Consider the following 22,620-nt stretch of genomic DNA (forward strand, 5'->3'; position numbering starts at 1 on the left):
TGAAATGCCATTTTTATTAAAAAAACAAACCACCTTGTGTTATTCAGTTCAGGTTTCGATCAAGGCTGTGAAATCAGGTCTAGTGGCTTGTTTGCAGGTCTAGGTATTTTTTTTGTCTACTGGACCTGTGGTTTAGACAAATATCTAGACTAATTTCGAACCCTGTGGTTATCATGAAGACGCTACCACGTGGTCAAACTAATCGACATATTAAAAGATACCTTGAGATAGCTTGGGTGTAGTTGTCTTTATATAACTTTATTTACATTGAAATAGGTAAAAAACAAAGTTTATTCTTATAGTTATCCGGTAAATACTATTTCAGGAAAAATATCTCCAAAATCATATTTTATAGAGTCCGGAACATGTACAACATTTTTTCTAACATAAGTTCTTATGTTACCTTTACTTTAAATATTTCGTTTACTAAAATTAGTGTATATATTACAGTAAAAGTATAATTTCTATAATTCTAGGTGTACAATTTTTACATGAACTTTTTTTGTTTTTCTGTCCTGTTTTTTTAAAACGTGAAATATGTACAAAAAGAACTTAGAAATGCTTGAATGTTGTTTGTACTTCGGGACGCCGAATGGGACTCTTGTGGTTTTGTACTCAAAATTCAATTTTGTACAGACAAAAGTGAATTTTGTTCAACAAAAATGATTTCTGAATAACAAAATTTATAATATACTACAAATTTCCGATTTTGTGTCACAAAATTCAATTTTGTATGCAAATTAATTTACAGAGTCATTTGGATATGCAAATGAATTCTCTCATCACGATTTTGTAAGAAGGTCTCTCATTGGATATATCGCAGACGCAGGTTTCCGATTACTTCGAGCAACACAGGACGGTTATGGCCGTTTTAAGTGAAATGAAAACAAAATCTTTTTAGTTGCATTCTACGGTAAAACTGTTTTGAAATTACTAAAATTTCTATGAGATTTGTTTGATAAAACAGGTTTTCAAATACGCGATTTTTCTACTTTCGATTTATTGGGATTTCACCTGGTTAATCACGTGATCAAAATTGAATTTTGTCTCACAGAATTGAATTGTGTGACACAGAATTAACTTTTGTGACACAGAATTAACTTTTGTGACATACAATTAAATTTTGTCTCACAAAATTGAATTTTGTGACGCAAAATAGATTTTTGTCTCAAAAAATTGATTTTGATTACAAAAAGATCAAGTACCATTCGGCGCTCCGTATGTACGTACGATATCTTTGAAAGTAGTTGTCAATATTTCATTTGTTAACTTATTATTAATACATGCATATATTATTAATTTTGTGACACATGGTACCATATTGAAATTCACAGTCATGCGAAAATACGATAAGTAGCTACATGTATGAGCACATCTTTATCGCATATAAATAACAACTTTGTAATAATACATTTATGAGTTCATGAGCTCATAGGAACAAAACTCATCACAAGTCCCCCGATAACAAGCACAGAACCAATAGCATAGAATGTAACATTGTAGTTTCCTGTTAGACCATAGACCATTCCTGAAAGAAATTTATTTACTTCATAATTAAAACAACGCATAGAAACAAAACAGAATGAAAAACGAATGAATAGCAATCGGGAAAACTACAAAGAAAAGGCATCACGCACTCAACTAAAGAAAAAAAATACAACTCAAACAGATACCACAAACCTACCACAACAAAGTTGTGCACGGACCAGGTACAGGGTAGTCGTGCTGTCTTATAAAGACTCACCGTGTTGTATCTTTTCTAGAATGATCCACCATGTTGCTTTTGCCATGAACGGCTTAAAGTGGACAAGCTAATGAAGAATGAGGAGTACACCTCTTACTGTGACTGATATATATATATATAGTGTAAGAATTCAAAAATGACAAAAGTTCATTTACATTGTAACCATAGAACTTTTGAAATGGTGACCTGCTTGGTTACACAACCTGCATTCCTAAAATAAGTTTAAAACGGTTCAAATTATTCATGTTAACACGGCATTATCATTAACATACATCGACTTTTTTTCCAGATGTCCGGGATTACCGTACGGTCACACGAACTTTTTTAAAAAGTAACAGTATGATAATTCTTTTAACAGCAAAATATATTTAAAACAAAACCGTAAGGAAGTATGAGCTTAATTCGATTTCTTACCTACACCAGGCGGTCCTATAAACGACGCTATTCCTTGGAACCATAAGGTAATTCCTACTGAATCTGTGACCTGGTCCGTTTTTACAATATCCATCAACAAGACGATATAGAGACAATTAAATACACCTACATGAAATAGCAAGTAAAAACAAAAACAATTTAAAAAATATAAAACCAATAAATAATCATTACTATAATAAAAAAAAAACTGAGCGCTACTGGTGAAAATATCGAATTTAGGATGCACAAGGAACAAATTGACTCAGAAAACAGGTATTTTCGGGTGAAATAGAATATAAGTGTTTTTAATCTAAAAAAAAAAGACGTCTTATGTGATTTTATCTTTCACTCTTTTAAAATAGACAGAAAAAGCAGACAAAACAAAATAAAACAAAAGGATGACATGTAGATTATCCGACTAATAGTTTTAAATCAATATTGAAAATGTAAGGACCATTTAGATGCCGTTTTATTCATAACAGTTTGGTTCAATGAAGCAATGAAAATACTTTCATACCACTGAAGCATTGACCATATAGGTTCTTACTACTTAAGCAATTAACATAGTTTCTTACCACTGAATATCCCATACATTGCTGCGTATGTGACCAAATACGGAACACTATCGTTAAGCGGGCTAGCTATTGTAACAATTCCACTGATGACAACGGACACAATATATAAACACTTTCTGTTTACAAAAGGTCGATCAGATAGCCAACCAGATGCCACACGACCGAATATATTCGAGAATCCTATGACAGAAATGAAAAGCGCTGCCTCTGATTTAGTTCTTCCCTTCTCAATAGATCGGTCTGGTAGATAAATATATGGAGAGTTCAACCCAAGAACAACAAAAAAGCATGATGCGACAAATACTAGAAAAGCAGGATTCTTAAATACTGTAAAATCATAAGAGTTAAGTATTGCTCTACGCAATTTTTGACAAGGATTTTTACTAGCAGAATGTGTAATTTCAATGTGATTTTCGTATAAACAGATGTTTTCTTGAATCAATGAATTACTTTCATCTTTTGTGCTATCAAATTCTTTCACTAATTCTTTCGGAATTGCACTATCTTCATTTTTCCATGACTGTTTTACTTTAGTCCGATTTTCCATCACGAGCCTTTTCCGTAGCTGCTTTTTATTTAAATACCTTGTTTTTCCACTTATAAGACGAGAAGATCTCAAAGGTCTAAGAAGTGCTCCAACCAGTACTATATTTAGAATAATACCGCCAATAATTAGTGAGGTGCCTCTCCATCCGTATTCTAACAAAAGTCTTTCCACCATTGGAGCACATACAAGAGTTCCAACCCCTACACCACAAACTGCAATTCCCATAGCAAAGGATTTTCTCTTGTCAAAATAAATTCCAACACTAACTACAAATGGGATAAAAGCTAGACCCATACCAAGACCTGAAATATAATGAAATAAGAAATAATTTGAAATTGAAAATTCAATGGAAGAATAATCAAGGGAAGGTTATAGAGGTAATCAAAGAGTAATCAAGGGAACCAAGGTTATAGCGGTAATCAAAAGAATGTAATCCGGGGACAAAGACCAGACATGAAAGAGTAATCAAGGAAACCAAGGTTGGAGCGGTAATCAAAAGAATGTAACCCAGGGACAAAGACCAGACATGGAAGAGTAATCAAGGAAACCAAGGTTTTAGCGGTAATCAAAAGAATGTAACCAAGGGACAAAGACCAGACATGGAAGAGTAATCAAGGGAACCAAGGTTATAGCGGTAATCATAAGAATGTAATCCAGGGACAAAGACCAGACATGGAAGAGTAATCAAGGAAACCAAGGTTATAGCGGTAATCAAAATAATGAAACCAAGGGACAAAAGGTCTATATGATGAAATGTATAATTATTCATTCCAATCTGTCTGCTCTTAGGAAATAAACCACATGGAAATTACCAATAGTTTCTATTGTATTTTAGTGTTATTTACAGAGTTATCTCCGTTAATTTTGAATTCTACAGTAAATTCTATATAATACGCTCCCCAAGGAAGCGTGTATGGTTGTATTATCAACTTGGTTCTGTATACTTATGGCAAGAAAAAGTATCAATATCCGGTTTGTACCTGCATTTTCAGGAGCTGAAAAACAGCATAATGGCAGCTTCATTTGCGTATACTTGTATATGTGCGATTGAGCGCCAAACCAGTCTCGGAAAATATTTGCTAGTTTCGATAATTAAATACAAATCGAATCATAGTTTTTCCAAGATAGGGTTGGCCTTATATTCTGCAGTATGGCCCCCGGATGTTTACGAAAATTACGTTATCAATATTACCCATAATTCTCGGGTCATAAAAATTGCAAAACGAAAATGAACCAGAACGAAGCGAAAATAATCAATAAAAGAAAGAATTGAAACGAAACAATTCGATGAAATGAATCAAATCGTAATAAAAACATTATTAAACTATACTAAATGAAACAGAATGCAGCAAAACTAAGTACAATAAAAGAAATCTTTTAAGACGTTTCGCAAATTTTAAGAACCATAATGTTAACCAGTGCCGGACAATTCGATCCAAAGCCATTTCGGACCACGAAAACCAATAATTCTTTATGAATGCCGCACATTTCGGCCAATAGACATATCAGACCATGACAATTAGTATAATGCTTTAGGGCAAATATATATCATTACAAAATTTACTATACTTGAAGGTATAACATATCAAATAAGAGCTGACAAAAAAATTGTTTTTATTAATGTTTCTTGGGGAGCGTTAAAAGGTTTCACTTTCATCATATTATTTATCTCCTATGAATAAGGGTTATATGAAAAGCCACATGTTAATTTCTGTTTACTATGACATTCTTATGTGGAGTGCTACTTAATAAGAACTAGCGTAAAAACTAAATATGTTGTACCTGAAACAACACCCATTGATATATACAGGAAATAGATATTCGTGGCAAAACTACTTGTAATGTAACCTGTAGCAGCAATCACAGAACCAGTAATGCTTGTCACTCTACTGCCGTATCGGTTACACATAAAACTGGATATAGGACCTATGAAAATACATAACAAATAATAATATATAATAAATATGCAAATTTGTTTACTTCTGAAACAACTATGGTAAAGAGATTTATTAACTTGTAGCTGTATATTGAGTTAAAATCTAAACTCAAACGCTTTAATATTACTATAACACTTATACATTGGTGAAACTGCCAACATAAAAAATAAAACTTCTATCTGTATTATATGCTAATTCAACGAAAACATATTTGTTTTCTTGAAAAAACTGAAAATGGTACATGACATCAGCGAATGGTTATTCCTTTTAAGGACGTAAACAATATTGTTGAACCCTTCCCTGAGTTTTAAGTTATGGTTGTAAATCCCATATAAATATGGACTTAATTAAATCAGTATTATTCTCGATCTATTACATTTTAATTCTTAGGATAGTTTCTAAAAAAAAACTAAGCATATTAAATTTACTTGATATCATCAGTGTGCCGAAAGCTATTGAACTGATCCACGATGTTTGAGATTTGCCGGTGTTCAAATCTTCTAAAAACTCCACGTACATTATACCAGTTGTTGTTAGTATTCCAAATGCAATGAAATTCATCATGAAGGCAGCAAAGACAATAACCCAACCGTAACCTCCATCTGGTGCTGCTTGACTTCCAATGTTGATCTTGTTACTCTCAGTTGAATCTTCATTTTGGTTCTGTATATATACTGATGCATCTTTCTCATGTTCTTTTAACATCATTTACCAATTGAAAGAGTAATCAAGGGAACCAAGATTCTAGAGGAAATCAAAAAGAATATAATACAGGGACAAAGACCAGACATATAAGACAGACAAACACAACAAAGAACATAAAATTACTAAAACAATACACATAAAGAAGCGTCCTCTTATTTTCTAGAAACATCCGCCGAGTTGCCAATAAAAAGTCATGTCCGGGGTAGACGAAAGGGAAACCATGACACGTTGAACAAATTAGTTTTCATTGTGCAGAAATGATCAATTGATTGATACGTTTTACATATACATATTCACTATTTTTCGTGTCTATTTCATTTTTTCTTTATAAACAGTGCTAGTAGAGTATACTGTCTATGTACAAAGTTATCTGAAATAAGAATACAAAAGTACTTTCATGACTGATGCAGCATAAATTTGTCAGCATTTATCATTTATTTGTCGGATCAAATTAGTAAACTTTAAAAATAGCATGTTTAGGTCAATCGAACTCAAAAGCTCGATGAGAAATTTTGAGCTGTCCTTTGGAGACAATTTTGTCGATGTGCTCCCTTTCGTTCGAAGTTCTTAGTTTCTTGGTGATTCCTGCTTGCCTGTTTACATATTTTCTTTCTTTTTGTAACTTGGTATGCTAAATTTCTATTGTTTTTATGACAGATATTTTGAATAGAATACACGACTTACAATAATACTTTAAAAAAACGAAAACAAAAAGCAAAACAAAAACAAGAAACAAGAGAAACCAAAGTACAAATTCATTACAAAAAAGTGGAGGAAAGCGATCAACAAATGAATAGAAACCCAGCTGTTCTCCGAGTACACGGGTTTGTCCTAAGACTAACAACATTTTAGACAGCCACAGAAGCATTGCTAACCACCCAACATGCATACTCATACGCGCACGGATTAGTATTTAAACAGAAATTGAAACAGTTTTCAAGCAAACGTGAAAAAGAAAAATCACGAACATTCCTACCTTTGTAAATGAAACGGCCATAAAACATACAATAGATTCGCAATCAATGACATGACCTACTTAAAGGACACGTACACTCGTCTGTTTTTGTGTGCAGATGTTGTGTGCAGCAATATAACATGGATGTTTAAATACTAGTGTTGCACTGTTGTATATGGTAAATACTCTTAAACTTTAACTCTATTTTTATTTACTACTGACCTATGCAGCAAAGGTGTTATCAATACAAGCGGATTATTAAAGAAACTGTAAATTTATCAATATTGAAGACATAACCTGTGCACCAATAACACGATTTTGTTTTAGGAAGTAAAAATCATGCCAAAATCAGTAAGAACATTACATACTATTCAATCATGAATACCTAAGTAGAAAGACAAGTGACCAGTTGATAAAACGGACTAGATAATGAAATTATTATTTTTATGCAAAAAAATTTTACCCACTATGAAACAGTTTAGCTCTTCTAAACATTTAAGGCATTGTGATTTCTAAAGTAATCGATGTAGAAGTAAGACATTTGGTAAAGGCTGCAAAGAAATGATCTGTTGAAATCATTCATTTTGAAACAAACAAAAATTGTTTTATATGGAAGGGACATCCGCCATAAATATGTTAACGCGTTTCTTTTAACTTGCTCATTTGTCCTCTGTATTTTCTTTCTTTGTTAATCGATGATAGTTTAAACGTTAATTCGTGAAATGCATTTTTTTGCACTGTAACTTGCAGTTTGTACGCATCTTTCTTTGCTTAATGTCGTTTCTTTTTCTGTAACATCTTTCTTTTACGTTACTACAATTATTAATTTGTAAAATACTTCTCCTAACATTGAAAGTCGTAGTTTTCCAATATCTTCCTTTGTTAATGTCTTAAATCAGTGATTTATACAGGTTATGCATAAATTAAAACACGTTTCAATGAAAATCGTCACGATCGACACGGTTACAAAGAACGCATTAGACATTTAACAAATGAAGAATAAACATGTTATTCATGATGATTTTTCACCGGAAGATCGAGGGGTTGGTAAAAAATCATGATGGGCATTTTCGGGTACATTTTTGGCTATAACTTTTGTTTTATTTAATGGCATTAAAATTTTTGAATGATTTCTAAAGAAGAATATAAGTGCTTTTTGGCATTTTAAATTGTTAAGAGATAAATCCACAATCTTGACAGTACGAACTTTTTTTCGTGGTGAAAAAATCTTCATTTATGGGCATAATTGGGCTTAGAACTTTAATATACATGTATATATATATTAATATGAAAATTTCATGTAGATAAAATAAAATTTGGAGGTAATCATTCTATGTAGAATCTTAATCCATCTCACAACAGTAGTTTTATGAGCAGAAATATTGTCAGGTCGAACTACATATAAATGCCTAAATTGGATTAGAGAATGTTAACTGGCTCGTAAAACTTTCACACCTTGTTAATCTAATTCATAATTAATCATGCAGGTAAATGGATTTTGGACCAATCTGATGGACTCTATGATCCGTACTATGGTATAAAAAAGCATTATCAGAGAGCTATAATGCTGTTTTGAAACAAGAGAATGAATGACAGAAACTGCCGGTTAACATGCTTGTTCTCGGTTTCCACTTTTTACAAAACTGTGAAAACTGTGAGATCCTTATAGGCTTGTCTGGCACAGGTAAATATCACCTAAAAACGAGTTTTCTAGAGCAGTTATTTCGAGTGACGAATTAGTTATTCCTAAAAGACTCATTGGACCTTCTGGCATAATAGAATACATAAAAAAGAGCCTCAAATCTATGAATGGTCTTCTTTAAATCAACTGGAGCACGAATTAGGGAATGGCAAATTGCATGTAAGGCTGAGGGAAGTTTATCAGACATATCGCACGTACAGGAAAAAAGTCTCTCCTCCCAGAATCATCAATTCTCTCCAGCAGTAAGTAGACAACATATGCACTTGCAAGGTATGTAATAGACAATAACCAAATCATCATATACCCATTCAGGGTGCCTTTATTGTTCAAGGTAGAAGTGGTAAGTATTGTGTCACAACAGTTCCCAAAGAATCATGTCAATGTCCACCTACAACAACATGTTTCCATATCCTAACAGAAAAACTCCGCATAGGGCTTGAACCTGTTGAAAAAAAGAACCGTTGTCAATCTTTACCTACTGGCAAAAACAGTAGAAAGAGCACAAGCAAATCTACTCCAGTATCAAGAAAAAAGTTACAATTTAATTTACAGACAATCTAGGAAGATGACACTCTGAATGAAACACGTACATGTATAGATGTTAATCCAGAATTACCATATGCTTAACTTAACCTACATATGAAAAAGGGGAAACTCGATTACAACAAAAAACATATCCAGGAAGACATTTTATCACAAAGCATACCTTGGGTAGGAAAGTTAAGACATGCATTCAATTTTAACAAAACAGTTTCCATAGAAATCGGGTTTCTAAGACACTTGTTTCGCACTACTGTTTAACAATGAAAAACAAAAGTGGTCATCGCACAGAAAATTTGAATAAGTGTCAAGCAAATCAGCACAAATGCACCATACAGGCAAGCACCAATGGGTAACATCAGTCCAAACAGATAAAAAGAAAAACAGGTTTATGTTTTAGATAGTTTATTTGATAAATTGACAGTTTCTCCGGAAATCCAGTTATCACAGATTTACTCATACATGTAACAAAATACGCGGCTTCTCGTCAAAATCCCAGAAATTCATAAACAGTCTGATTCAGTTGATTGTGGTTTATAGGTTACAGACCACCAATTCAACCAATGAGCATTTGGAACGTACGCAAAAATAGTCCTACGCAGAAATTACCCCTGTTCCTCATAGTGCTGTGAAAAAAGTTCTCATCTCATTTAAAAAATTTAAACAGTTTCTGAAAGGAAAAACATTTCTGTACATTTTATAGGTGCATTTTGCTTCTTGTGATGTGAAGCCTAATCTCCATAATGATTTCTAAATATACCCCTATCTTGTGAAAACACTGGGATTTCCCATGCTATTTATAGACACTTCACTTCCGGTGACCAGTACTGCACTGCAAGTCTGCTAACCCCACATGCCATTCTGAGGATTGTGAGCTGACATATGTAGAATCATGCTGATATATAGTCCTCTGCAGGTTAAAGTTAAGGTAAAGTCCAGAGAAGCCATTGAATATTGTGAAATTAGCATAGAAGCCTATGGGAAGTGGAATTAGTGGTTTTTAGCCTATATGCCATTACAAACACGGTTGAATTCTGTATTAGTGGTTTTACTGGAGTCTTCATATTCAGTTCGAAGAAAAATATATGAAAAAACTGAAAAAACTGAAAAAACTTTATTCAAGAAAACACTCAGGCGCTTGATAAGCGCTACAGGAGCGAAAATGAAATAATGAATTAACACAAATTTACAATGCAATAAAGTACATGATTGATTAGTATGATATATATCAGATTAGAAGTCCTATAGTATTTTAGTCAAGGAAGCGAAATGAGTACAACACGCCGATTACAAAAAATAAAAAAAGTAAAAAAAATTAAACTACTTTTTAATTTATCAATTACTTATCCATCAGTCATGTGACCTAGAGGGGTATGATGGGCGGTACCACACCTTTTATGGATGAATTAATTAATGAGCTTTATTACCGTACGTTATACAGGTACATGCGTACGTACCACAGAAAGAAGTGTATAACAGTGAAATTAACGGAATTCATGAAATTTAATATTATGATGTGCATTGTATATATATATATATATATATATATATATATATATATATATATATATATATATATATATATATATATATATATATATATATATATGGGTTTACATAAAAAGGATAATATTCTCGAAAATTTATTTGTGTAACATTTTGTCAGTGTTTTGGAACAAACAGTGTATTCATGAAAATTACCTGGATGTGAACAATATCTTTTCAACCTTTCGCAAAAAGATGGAAAGGTGAGTCAAAACTTTAATGTTACAATACTTCAACATACCGTAGAACTAATGTGGGATAGGATTCGTTCTGTAATAGGGGGGTATATACTCATTTTGTATTTCAGTGACTGAGTTGTTTGAGCAATGAGCAATGTAATGGAGTTCATTTCCAATATCAGAGCCACAGAGTGTACATATTCGTTCATTTTCTGGAATTCTATTCCATCTCCCTGTCTCGATAGGGATTTTTAAATTACAAGTTCTTGCCTTACATATATATAATCTACTTGCTTCTTTAAGACGTATAAGGTATGACTCAAAACAAAATTCAGTCTTGAAATTGGAATAATATTTCCCTCTCGAGGAATTATCAGTATCAGGGAACCACTTCTGAATAAACTGGTCTTGAAGACGCTGTTTTACAATATCTTTTAAAGCATTTAATGTATAAAAGTTTACATTATCCCATATCTCACTCATGCTAATATTGTCAAAAATAGATTTTACGAAGCTAATCCACTTCAAAGAACGATTACCGTTTGCGTATAAACTATATAATAGGTCACATAATTTTCCAGAAAGCTTATTTTTATTGATCATAAGCTTATACCAAAAACAAACCATACGCACCTTGATATTAGTTTCTAGAGGGTATTTTCCAAGTTCTCCATATATCATAATATTTGGCGTTGAAGACCGCACGCCAAGTATCTTTTTGCAAAATTGCAAATGGATTTTCTCAATGCTTGAAAGATTTTCGAAGCCCCATACTTCAGAAGAATAAGTAAGAATAGGGGTAACTAGAGCATCAAATAATCTAAGTTGAAGGTCTATTGGAATGTGCGAGTTGCGTATTTTATGGTATAAAGCATACATCGCCTTTTGAGCTTGATTAATAAGTTTATCCCGGGCTTTACAAAAGCGACCATTAAAATTGAATAATAGCCCAAGATAAGTGTACGAATCACACTTTTCTACATTATCATTAAATAAGGTAAAATGAAAATTACATTGACATCTTCTATTACAAAAAATTACAATTTTAGTTTTATTAGTATTAACCATAAGTTTCCAGGAAGTACAATAGGATTCAAACACTCGAAGTGAGTTTTGTAATTCTTCTTCCGTATCAGCAAAAATAACTGTATCGTCTGCATAAAGTAAAATGAAAAGTTTCAAATATTCACCAAGTCTATCAAAAAATACAGAATCTAGAAATTGTAAATTGGAACAAGAATTTTCATCTAGATAACTTTCTAAGTCGTTGAGATAAACGGAAAAAAGAAAGGGAGATAATTTCTCCCCTTGCCGTACACCAATTTCACATGTAAAATAATCAGTTTTTGATTCTCCATAGTGAACACATGACTTAATATCTGAGTACATATTATATATCAATCTGAACATCTTCCCATCTATACCCGATTTTAATAGTTTTTGATATAACCCTACCCTCCAAACTATATCAAAAGCCTTCTTGAAATCTATGAAGGCACAAAAAAGTTTTCTGCCAGAAGAAAGATACAAAGATATAAGAGAGTGTAAAACAAAAGTGTTGTCTTGAACAGAGAATCCCTTTCGAAATCCGCCTTGTGCTTGAGTTATAAGTTCTAACTCATCAGCAAATGTATTAAGTCTAGTGTTCATAATAGAGGTAAAAACTTTACCAGGGTTTGACGTTAAACAAATTGCTCTATAATTATCTAGGCCATTCTTATCACCCTTGTTTTTATAGACAGGTTTAATAATTCCTGTGAGCCAGGCATCAGGAATTGTACCACTATCAAATACATGGTTAAAAAGCTTATTGTAAATCGGTAACATCAAATTTAACGTACTCTTAATGTATTCATTAACAATGCCATCTTCAGCAGCTGCTTTAGAATTTTTCAAACTTTTTACAGCAGAAATAATCTCGTCATCAGTTATATCAAAATCTAACATATTTACAATACTTGGATCGATCATTTGATCAATGTCAAACTCATCATCATCATTTGGATTTTCATTTAACGATTTAAAATAATTGTACAAAGTATCAACTGAAATATTAGCCTCGTCTGATGTTTTGTTATGCTTTAATTTATTCAATATTTTCCACAGACCTTTAGGATTTGTTTTGGAGGTTTTTCTAAGTTCAGCCTCCATTTTATGTTTGTAGTTATTGTATGCTTTATTCATGTTTTGCTTGTATTCCTTGCTCGCTTTTTTAACCTCATTTCTGTTGTGTAGGTTTTTGATGAAGCTGTAGCGATTGCGAGCCTTGTGAAATTTTTGACGTGATTCATGACATTCTCCATTGAACCAAACCTGAAATGTTTTGTGTGGTGCATATTTTTTGTGGTTGTGTTTCTTGCTAAATGCATGAGTCGCTGCCTTTTTGAACAGGCCACCGATGGAGTTAACAATATCATTGACTATGTTTTTTCCATCTTGACCAGCGTCATTCAGGTCATTTAATTTTTTATTGATTTCGTTGATTGTCTCAATGTCATCTTGCACTACTTCAACAAACCGGTTTTCTTTGTTTGTGTTCCACCTAGGAATTCGTGTAGCTTGTTCGTGGTGTGTATCGTTGGAATGTGTAGTAAAATTATTCATTGTTGCGTGGAAAGTAAATTGTAAAGCATTGTGTACATCAGAGAAAAGGGGGGTTGAACTCTAATACATTAAACATTTTTACAATTGGAATAGCACTTGAGGACAATAAAATATAATCAATTAAAGACACATTTTTACATGTTTTTTGACCAATCATATAGTCATTACCCATTAATCTACCATTACCAATATAGAGGTTGTTTCTCTTACAAAAATCAATTAGCTTGTAGCCATAATTATTAGCAGGTGAAATATCTTCTGAGAATCTCGAAAGAGGAAATTATAATTTTTTCAATTCTTCAAAATCATAGATATATGATCTAAAATCATCATCATCTCCAATGTCATCCAAAATATCAAAGAGAGAATCATCAGGAATTACTACTTCATTCAAATGTCTAGTTTTTGCATTAAAATCACCAACCGTACAAACACAGCAACTATTTTTGCTTAAGATGTCAAGCATCTCATCCTCAATTTCATTAAATGCTTCACTAGATGCATATTTGGAATTTTCCGGTGATATTCTCGATAAATCACCACAATTCCACCTGATTTTCTTTTACAATTTGTTCTTATTTTTGAATTACATAAATAGCCATTTGGCAAATTTAATACATCAAGTTCGTCTGTTTTTGACTCTACAAAAATGTTTACATCATGAGACTTAACTAGTTCGATAAACTCTGGACAATTGAGTTTCGACTTCAGTCCACATACGTTCAGGAACAAAATGTTAATATCATTCTTTTCTTCAGAGGGGGGAACAGAGACCATTTGATTTCATGTTTGGAAAAGGGAGAGTTCAGGATGTTTCCTAAATCACTAATGGGTCCAGTAGGTAAGGTGAAATCAAAAATTGCAACTGTAGAAATGAATTGAGATTGTGGTGAGGCCGATGGTATTGAGGACATGGTAGGTTGTGACTATAAAAATGGGGTTAAAAGCTGTAGTGTTTGGAAACACAAATCTTGTGCAGACGCTATGTATAGTTTATTACTCAAACACCATAATACTATAGTACAGAGAACAAATTCAATACTATTTACATAGATATATAATATACATAAGAAGTTGATTAGTGTACATGTATTGGAAGGAATAATATTGAGTCATGATGAATTTCTATATACATAAATTTAGAGAACTATCCTGGAGACAACATCTTTGTAATTTGTCGCATAAGTTTACATAAATTGTTGAGAACAGAAGGTGATGAGTTATTCATCAAAGCTTTAAATTTAATAATATTTGGTCTTTTAACAATTTTTTCTACAAGAAGGATTTTTCTGTCACTATCAAACGATGTGCACCTCAACGAATAATGGAACTCACTCCCAATATCGCCCGAATTAAATAAATGACATTTTCTATTTCCTCTACTTATATTTTGCCAACGCACACTTTCAATGGGAAAGACGACTGTTGAAATTGGTGTAGAAGGCTTTACTTAATTGTCAAAAATATCCAAGATTCATTATGTTCGTGTTGTTCATTTCAAACAAAAGACAAACCACACTCATCCAATATTGATTTAACCTTTTTACCCAGAATACTCTTGTTATATTTTTAAGAGCAAAGTTAAATAAAATTGCAGGTAGCTTTTCAGATTTTCCAATAACTAATTTAACCCAAAAGTTAATGACCCTCAGTTTATTTTTTATTTCCAGTGGATATCTGCCTAGTTCCCCGTAAACCATAAAATCTGGGATTTAATTTTTTACATGCATTAGGGTCTTACACAATTTTAGATGCACCATTTCTATAACAGTATTATGTTTAATGTCCCAAGTTCTGCAACCGTATAAGAGAGGAATAGGTCGTATAACTCGGTAAAATAAATCAAACTGGTATTCCAGGAATAAGTTGTGTTTTCTGCATTTACGTAGAACATCGTACATAGCTCGATTTGCCTTTTCTACGTTTATCTTTTTTTGCTTTTGAAAAGATGTTCTTGACAACAATATTCCTAAACAATTGAAACTTTAAACCGTATCAAGAGATGCATCATTGTACATTGTACTTAAAACTTAGTTTTTTATACATCTTGCCTTTTGAAAAAGCAACACGGTTTAATCTTTTATAATATGATGTCACCTGGTAACACAAATTAACTCAATAACTGAAAGGACTGCATATATGTATATTAATGTTCTAGGTCTAATTATGTCGGTAAATGAAGATTTTTCAACCCGAGAAGATTTGGGGTTCATCTCTAAATTAATTTCAAATATCTATATATCAAAACGAAGCACAAATTGACACCTTTAGGAATCCAATAAATATTTTTGCTTTTGCTTTCTTTTCACGCTACATCTAGTACCACTGAAAAGAAATCAAGGAAAATATGATAACAGTGCCTTTGATATTTGCAAAATGTTACAATATGTAAATGCATGAAAATATACATGTATTTTAGCCACATAATATGGAAGTACAGAAACCTTCTCTTGATGAGAAATATTCTTACATGTACATATAATTGTGTGAAAAATCAGGCAAAAACAGAGGTTGGGTGGTTATCATTGTTCCAAGTTTTTATTAGTATTTAAGCCACCTAGTCAGTTCTGGTTGATTGAAATTTTGCAAACAGTATTTCTGTAGCATTATAATTTCTCTCCTACATTATAAAAAGTTAATACAATAAATATATATTATATTTTAGTGTTCTGAAATGTTATTCTTAAAATATCTCTATCAGCTGTCTTAATTAAGAAAAAATAAACATTTCTTTCTCTAAAATAATTCAAATTTATCTTAAATAAAACAAAACAAACTTTACAAAAATGTAGTACAGTGTACTCCATGAGTACATCTTTGTTTCATTGACTGTTAATAACAGGTAACATAAGTAATAGTAGAATAAGTTACTTTTCACCTGGCTGACAGGTGGTCATTGTTAAAACAACATCCCCTCATAACCAGGAAGATCATTAAAGTGGTTTGAAGTGGTGAGTTTAAAACAATAAATTAAAGCCATTTCATGTACTAGACAAAACTTCTAAATACAGAAACTGGGCTTCTCCAAAGTATGGTTTCTAGTTATCTGATGATGATAATGATGTCTGGACACCCCCCAATTTCAAAATATCTATTTCCATCCCTGTATGTTGATTAATTTATGAGCAATTAATGTCACACTCCAAAGTAAAAAACAAATTTGATACATGTATTATTATATTACAAATATCATAATTTCATGTATGAAATATTTAATTGATACTGTACTACATATGCCAATAACCATAGTTAGAGTACATGCACATGTATTTTTGAAGTTTTCAGTATAAATTTCCTGTTCACAGACATACAAATGTAAACTGCAAATTTTGCTAAGACATATGACATATGTTCTACACAGCAATGTTTATAGTAGACCTATCACCAGTTCTTGACAACAATATTCATAAATAATTGAAACTTTAAACCGTATCAAGAGATGCATCATCATTGTACATTGTACTTAAAACTTAGTTTTTTATACATCTTGCCTTTTGAAAAAGCAACAAATTTACTTTTGCTAACATTAACTTTAAGTTTCAACAATGTGCAATAGTCATAAAGTGCATCAAGTTGTTTTTGTAGATCGGATTCTGATTTTGATTCTGACAGTAATACCGTGTCGTCAGCATATAATACAGTGAAAAGATTTTTAAAAATGAGAGAGTTCAGTTTCAATTTCTTCTGTTAAAAAATTCAGTCCATGAATGTTTCGTTTGATTCTTGAAAAAGTCTAGGCTTGTGATTAGGTCAGCCACAATGATAATGATTGAAAATTTGACAATGGGGCAATGGGGCAATGTCTAATACAAAAATACCTGTAATTTACAAACACTAGAACACTTTCTCAAACCTTCAGAACCCATCTGGCAGAGGCGGATCCACACACTTTGAAAATGAGGGGTGGCAGTTTGGGTTCCTCAGAAAAAGGGGGTGCTAGGACATTATTTGCCATTTATGTCAATTTTACACATGAAAATTATTGTTTTCCCATAAAAAGGAGGGATGCCCCCCCCCACACACACCCTCACTGTAATCATAAACATTAAAACTATACTTACGTTTTTTGTACATCACAAAAACGTACATTGCAGCTCCGAAAATCCGTTTTTAGAAGCTCCCGACATTCGCAATAGATTTTTACAGTCATGATAGTAGTCTATATTTAACTCCTATGATTGACAAACAATTAACACTTTCAAACCTACAGGACCCACCTTGTAATGGTAGACTTTAATAATATACTAACAACTCAAAGAATGTACATTGCAGGTAAAAAAATCCGTCATTAAAAACTTCCGACATCTTCTTGTGAATGTTTGACCGGGTTGCTCGAGTAACCAAAAACCTCGGTGTGAACCGAAAACCAGATTGAAAAACCGAAAACCTCAATAAAACACGTTTTAGTGTGGTATAATTGCTCACTGTGTCATTAAACATACTTGCAAATAAGTTTTTTTATTATTATTCCAGCACTTTCTACACACCTAACGAAAGTCTGTAATAATCAATATGGTGTCAGTACTTTGAAATTAGTCACTTGTCCTTCCGACGCCATATTGTTTTCGGTTACTGGAGGTACCGTGTTTGACCTGCGTCAAGTCAATTAGAAAAAATAATCCTGCTCGCTAAGACAAAATTCAAATAGTTTAAGATAAGCACATATTCATAGAAATATTGCAATTCAACAAATATTACAAAAGCTTCGATGTCATAATACTTCCATCTCTTACGAAAATAAAGCATCACATATTGATCAGCGGCGGAGCGATATACTAACGTAAATTTACAAGGTGGAAAAGGGGAGGGTAAAGAGAACAGATCGCGGAATATTTAGGGAGTTCCATGTGGCAATATCCGCTTCCGGTTGAAACCTAAAATAGCCTTCCTTGATAAAAAGGAAATGATCTTTCCATAGGGTCATGCACATGACAAGTTCAGGTCATCATTGCAATTTGATGTATTTACAATCAATAATTTACAAAACGGTTCAAAGTTTCGTTCTTAAGAATTTTACCTCAACAGAACATAACTTAACGGTTTTTTTCTGTTCAATTTAGTCGTGCTATATGACATATACCAGTATATATTGATGATAATCAGATCAAATACGACAATATATAAGCAACTTGTCAAACATCAACATACAATTGGCTGGCTATTATTTATATTACTTGATGTCACTCAGCTGCAAGTCCCTGTGGATGAGAATGAGCTACAACATGCAAATTAATTATTCTGTGACATTAAAGTAATACTGATTAGTCGAAATGAAGATGGATATGCCATTTACCATGTTTCAACTGAGTATTTCTTTATTCAAAGAACATCAAAATAGTTTTAGAGAATCCTGATCAGAAAAAATTGCCTAACCTCCGTAACTGCACCGACAACACTGTTGCGTAATATGTTTTGTACATGTATAAACGCATTTATCTACAACGAAAATAGGTATGATGTATATGTGAAAGAGACAACAACTCTACCGGGACGAAAATATCAGCCAAGTCTTTAATGAACGACGAGGTAACCTTCATACCACAGGGCACCCTGCAGCTGACCCCAAAACATCAAAATATGCGGGAGGGTTAAAGTAATTTGACGTTCAAATGGTCTGAGTCCCTTGTTACAACGGAAATAAAGAAACTGAATATAAATCACACAAATGTACAAACTAAGAATTACTGCCAGCTCCAGACCAGTTTAAACCTACAAAAAGTTATTTCCCCATCGTATGTCAAATCCCATTCTTCCCATGCGGGATTGAAAATCACGGTATATCAAGAACACAGCTCATGTCATGCCAATAATAGCTTTTGAATATATTTTAAATTTCTATGTAAAGACCCTATGAGTGAATCAACGATAATACAAAAAAGCTGCCCTTGACGATTTGACAATATAATAACTATATCCCTTACGTATGAGCCTATTCAACAGTTAACTTAACTTATTGGGCGACTACCGTGCTTTGTGTAGAATATAACTGTGAAACAAAGGGTGAGAGATACCCGCATGTATTAATTCTTTTTAAGTACATCTGTGTTTGAGAGTTAGTTTCTTGTATCGGTTGAAAAATTTTGTGAATGTTTGTACAAGCTTGGGATATGGAAAACCTTGATGTAGTGATTTCTCTGTTATATAAAGATTCCTTTCATTAAATCCGAAACACTGTTACCAATACGAGCAAATCGAACCATTTGTGATATAAAAAAACATATGATAGTGACAAACGGACGTCACCATCAATAGGCACAATGAAATCATCCCTTTTATCACAAATTTTAGTATTAAATTTCCCATTATGGATAAGAATACTAAGATCAAGAAACGGACATCCTATATTAATTGTCAATATTTGCTTTGTTCAAAATACAGGATATTTATCTTTAGTAAAACTATTGCAGTCATCGTTGTTTAGAGCCAAAATATTGTCTAAATATCTAAAAGTGTTATTAAATTTTTCTACCAAATGTTGTTTGGAAGAGTCTTTATTTATTCTAGCCATAAATTGTGATTCATACCAGTACAGAAAGATGTCCACAATGAGTGTTGCACAATTGGTCCTCATGGAAATTCCAATAACTTTACGATAAACAGTTACGCCGAAGTGTACGAAAAATTTGTCTAACAGGAAGTCGAGTGCTGTAAGTATATCAAAAGAAGTCCAATTGATGTAGTTTTTATGTTTTTCGTTACTAATAAATGATCTAAAAGAATTCGAACAAATATATTCGCATCCCGATTTATGAGTGACAATTTGATAAGATATGATATTTTTTGTTTTATGTGAAAGTTTAAAGTTTCGAAAAATCAAAACTTATTTCGAAAAATCCCTTATAGGCTTGTAATTTCAAGCACTTTAAGAGGGTTTTTTTACACTCCAAATATAGTAAATTCCTCTATTCTCATAAGCTTTGTTATAAAAAAATAATTATAAGATTTTTTATGGTATTGAACGCACTAGTAAGTAAAATAGAAAGTTCAGTTGTAGAGCAATGACTTAAAGAAGAAATGAATCTATATTTATATGGTGATTTGTGAAGTTTGGGAAGCCAGTACATAGTAGGAACTTCCATGCTACTAGCCTCAGCTTGTACAGAGGAAGCAACAAGTTTGTGTTTGTTCATAAATTCACTTTCTTAAAATTTAATCCGTTGGAATGTTGGTGAATTCGTATTTTGTTGCAGAATTTCAATATAAAATTTACGAAAAATAACAGTAATATCATTTGCAGCTTTATCATCAGGAACAGGAACAATTTCCTTGCTGACTTCTTTTAATTTGTGTTTTATTCAGGAAATACGGTTTTGATGTTGTAAAGGAATACAATGTTCCTGGAAATGTTTTATTCGGATGTTAACTACTTTCATAACTATTTTGAAGAAAGAATCTAAAACGTTCTTGTCTAATTTCTCACGTTTAATCCATTTTATACTATCTAGTATGAATGTCATTCAATTGTGGTGCAAGTCACAATAGTTGGGCTTTTTGAATACAACCGTTTTTCAATGATTTGATATATAGTTGTAAGTAGGGGCATATTTTGCTACCATAACAATAATCGTCTAACCAGGCAAAACATTCAGCCTTGTGTTCACATCATAAATAATAAGGACTTAACCTATAAGCTGCTATTAAAAAAAAACTAGTTTCATAAATACTAAGAAATATAAAGTTACAGTTAAGTAGGAACTTACTCCCAAGTATCATAGTACTTATTTTTGTTTGTGCAGGACCAAAAATGTACAAAAGTGTCGGAGATAAAGAGAATTGTTCACAAAAATCAATTTAAATATAATATGCATATGAGCATGAACCACGAATTTCTGTCATGAAAACTCACTCTTTTTCAAATTACTGTCTTTCATGTAAGCGGCTCATGTCATGTTAAATGGTTAATACAAAACGGTATTACAAATGATAATAGGATAATTAATTGGAAGGAGTGAATAATCAAAATATTATCACGAGTGCCGAAGAACACATAGATTTAACGAGCGGAACTTGCGTTCTTGGCACTCATGATCATATTTTGGTTATTTACGATAACCAATTGATTATCATATTTATTATATAGATTTCCTCGATTAATCGTTGCTATTTTCATTATAAATTTCAAACTTTGTGAACGGCGGATTGATTTCAAAGTTTTGACGTTTTGGCGGGAGAAAGTCCGAGAGTGAAATTACCGAATTTATTTCAGTGTGAATTATCGAAATTTATTTCACTGGGAACATTCGGAAAAACACTGCTATCTGTACAATAAGACGAGATAACTCAACCAGTACAATTAATAGATGTAGTAGTTCTTGCATAGATTTAAACACACGTTTATTCTATAAGGACTGTCATGTAATACTTGCGAATACAATTCCTGAATAAAACTGATCAAAATTTTGTGATAGTGGCAAATCATTTGTTCGGACTTTTCGAGATTTCTTGAACATATCTTGGTTACTTTAGTCTATGAAACAGAAACGTTACGCCCAATTACAACTAAACTGATTCCAATTTTAAAGTTTATTAAAAGCTCTAAACTACAGACAAATAAAAATTGGATATCCTTAGTGGTAGTATTCTGATTTTGGATTATGAATCATGAGTTGACAGAATTGTGGCGTAAAGTTCCCGGAGAAACAAACAAACAAACAAACAAAAAAAAAGTGAAAAAGTTGCCTATAAAAATTTTGAGCAAGAGAATATTCAAAAAAACTTTTATTCAACGGGTCATAGTTTTCCTTTCCTTGTTTGTCTACCACGGACTTGACTTTTAATGAGCAACTCGGCGGGTGTTTCTAGAAAAGCAGAGGACGCTTACCCTACCGGAGCACCTGGTCCATGCTCCCAGTTTTTAGTGGAGTCCGAGTTGCTCATTTGCTTTTGCTACTTTGTATGTATGATTTTAGTTACTTTATGTTCTTTGTTGTGTATGTCTGTTTTCCATGTCTGGTCTTTGTCCCTGGATTACATTCTTTTGATTACCGCTATAACCTTGGTCCCCTTGATTACTCTTTTATATATATGAAAAAAAACCAACCCCAATCAAATTTGGGGTTTTGATGATGCAGCCACAAACATAGCATATTGCCGAGTGATTTTTGTCATTAAGGTTGCTTTAAACACTTACTTGTAATATGTAGTCATTCGTTTATAAGTTACCCATCACGAAA

At 32.5% G+C, this 22,620-nt stretch overlaps 2 protein-coding genes across 6 annotated transcripts in view; one reads left to right on the top strand and one right to left on the bottom strand.

Moving 5' to 3' along the window:
• On the bottom strand, positions 1–17,701 carry LOC148625431 (monocarboxylate transporter 12-like). 3 transcript variants are annotated; one of them, XM_088568961.1, is made up of 6 exons: positions 17,509–17,701; positions 5,646–5,961; positions 5,063–5,206; positions 2,734–3,582; positions 2,159–2,284; positions 1–1,528 (listed from the first exon to the last, which is right to left on the bottom strand). In XM_088568961.1, the coding sequence occupies exons 2-6, from the start codon at positions 5,923–5,925 to the stop codon at positions 1,422–1,424; spliced, it is 1,506 nt and encodes a 501-aa protein (XP_088425087.1). In that variant the 5' UTR covers positions 5,926–5,961; positions 17,509–17,701; the 3' UTR covers positions 1–1,421. The 3 variants fall into 3 exon arrangements, with proteins under 3 accessions (XP_088425087.1, XP_088425086.1, XP_088425088.1); XM_088568960.1 differs by lacking the exon at positions 17,509–17,701 and adding an exon at positions 6,899–7,047; XM_088568962.1 differs by lacking the exon at positions 17,509–17,701 and having other exon boundaries at positions 5,735–5,872.
• Positions 6,978–22,620, top strand: part of LOC148625432 (uncharacterized) — a 23,599-nt gene continuing 7,956 nt past the window's right edge. For 2 of the 3 annotated variants that reach the window (XM_088568964.1, XM_088568965.1), the window contains exons 1-3: positions 6,978–7,055; positions 8,365–8,561; positions 19,952–20,094. The gene's annotated coding sequence lies outside the window, so the exon portion shown is untranslated. The remainder of the gene's footprint in view (positions 7,056–8,364; positions 8,562–19,951; positions 20,095–22,620) is intronic. The other variant, XM_088568966.1, reaches the window with a different exon arrangement.

Source organism: Perna viridis, chromosome 2, assembly GCF_037379345.1.
Source record: "Perna viridis isolate PV_CMFRI_1.1 ecotype Kerala chromosome 2, ASM3737934v1, whole genome shotgun sequence".
In the NCBI taxonomy this organism is placed as follows: domain Eukaryota; kingdom Metazoa; phylum Mollusca; class Bivalvia; order Mytilida; family Mytilidae; genus Perna; species Perna viridis.

Excerpts from the sequence above, each read along its gene's own strand:
- LOC148625431 (XM_088568961.1), bottom strand. The coding sequence starts at position 5,925 with ATGATGTTAAAAGAACATGAGAAAGATGCATCAGTATATATACAGAAC. Across the intron at positions 5,207-5,645 it reads CGGCACACTGATGATATCAA|GTCCTATATCCAGTTTTATG; the intron begins GTAAATTTAATA and ends GTATTTTCATAG. Across the intron at positions 2,285-2,733 it reads AATGTATGGGATATTCAGTG|GTGTATTTAATTGTCTCTAT; the intron begins GTAAGAAACTAT and ends TATTTCATGTAG.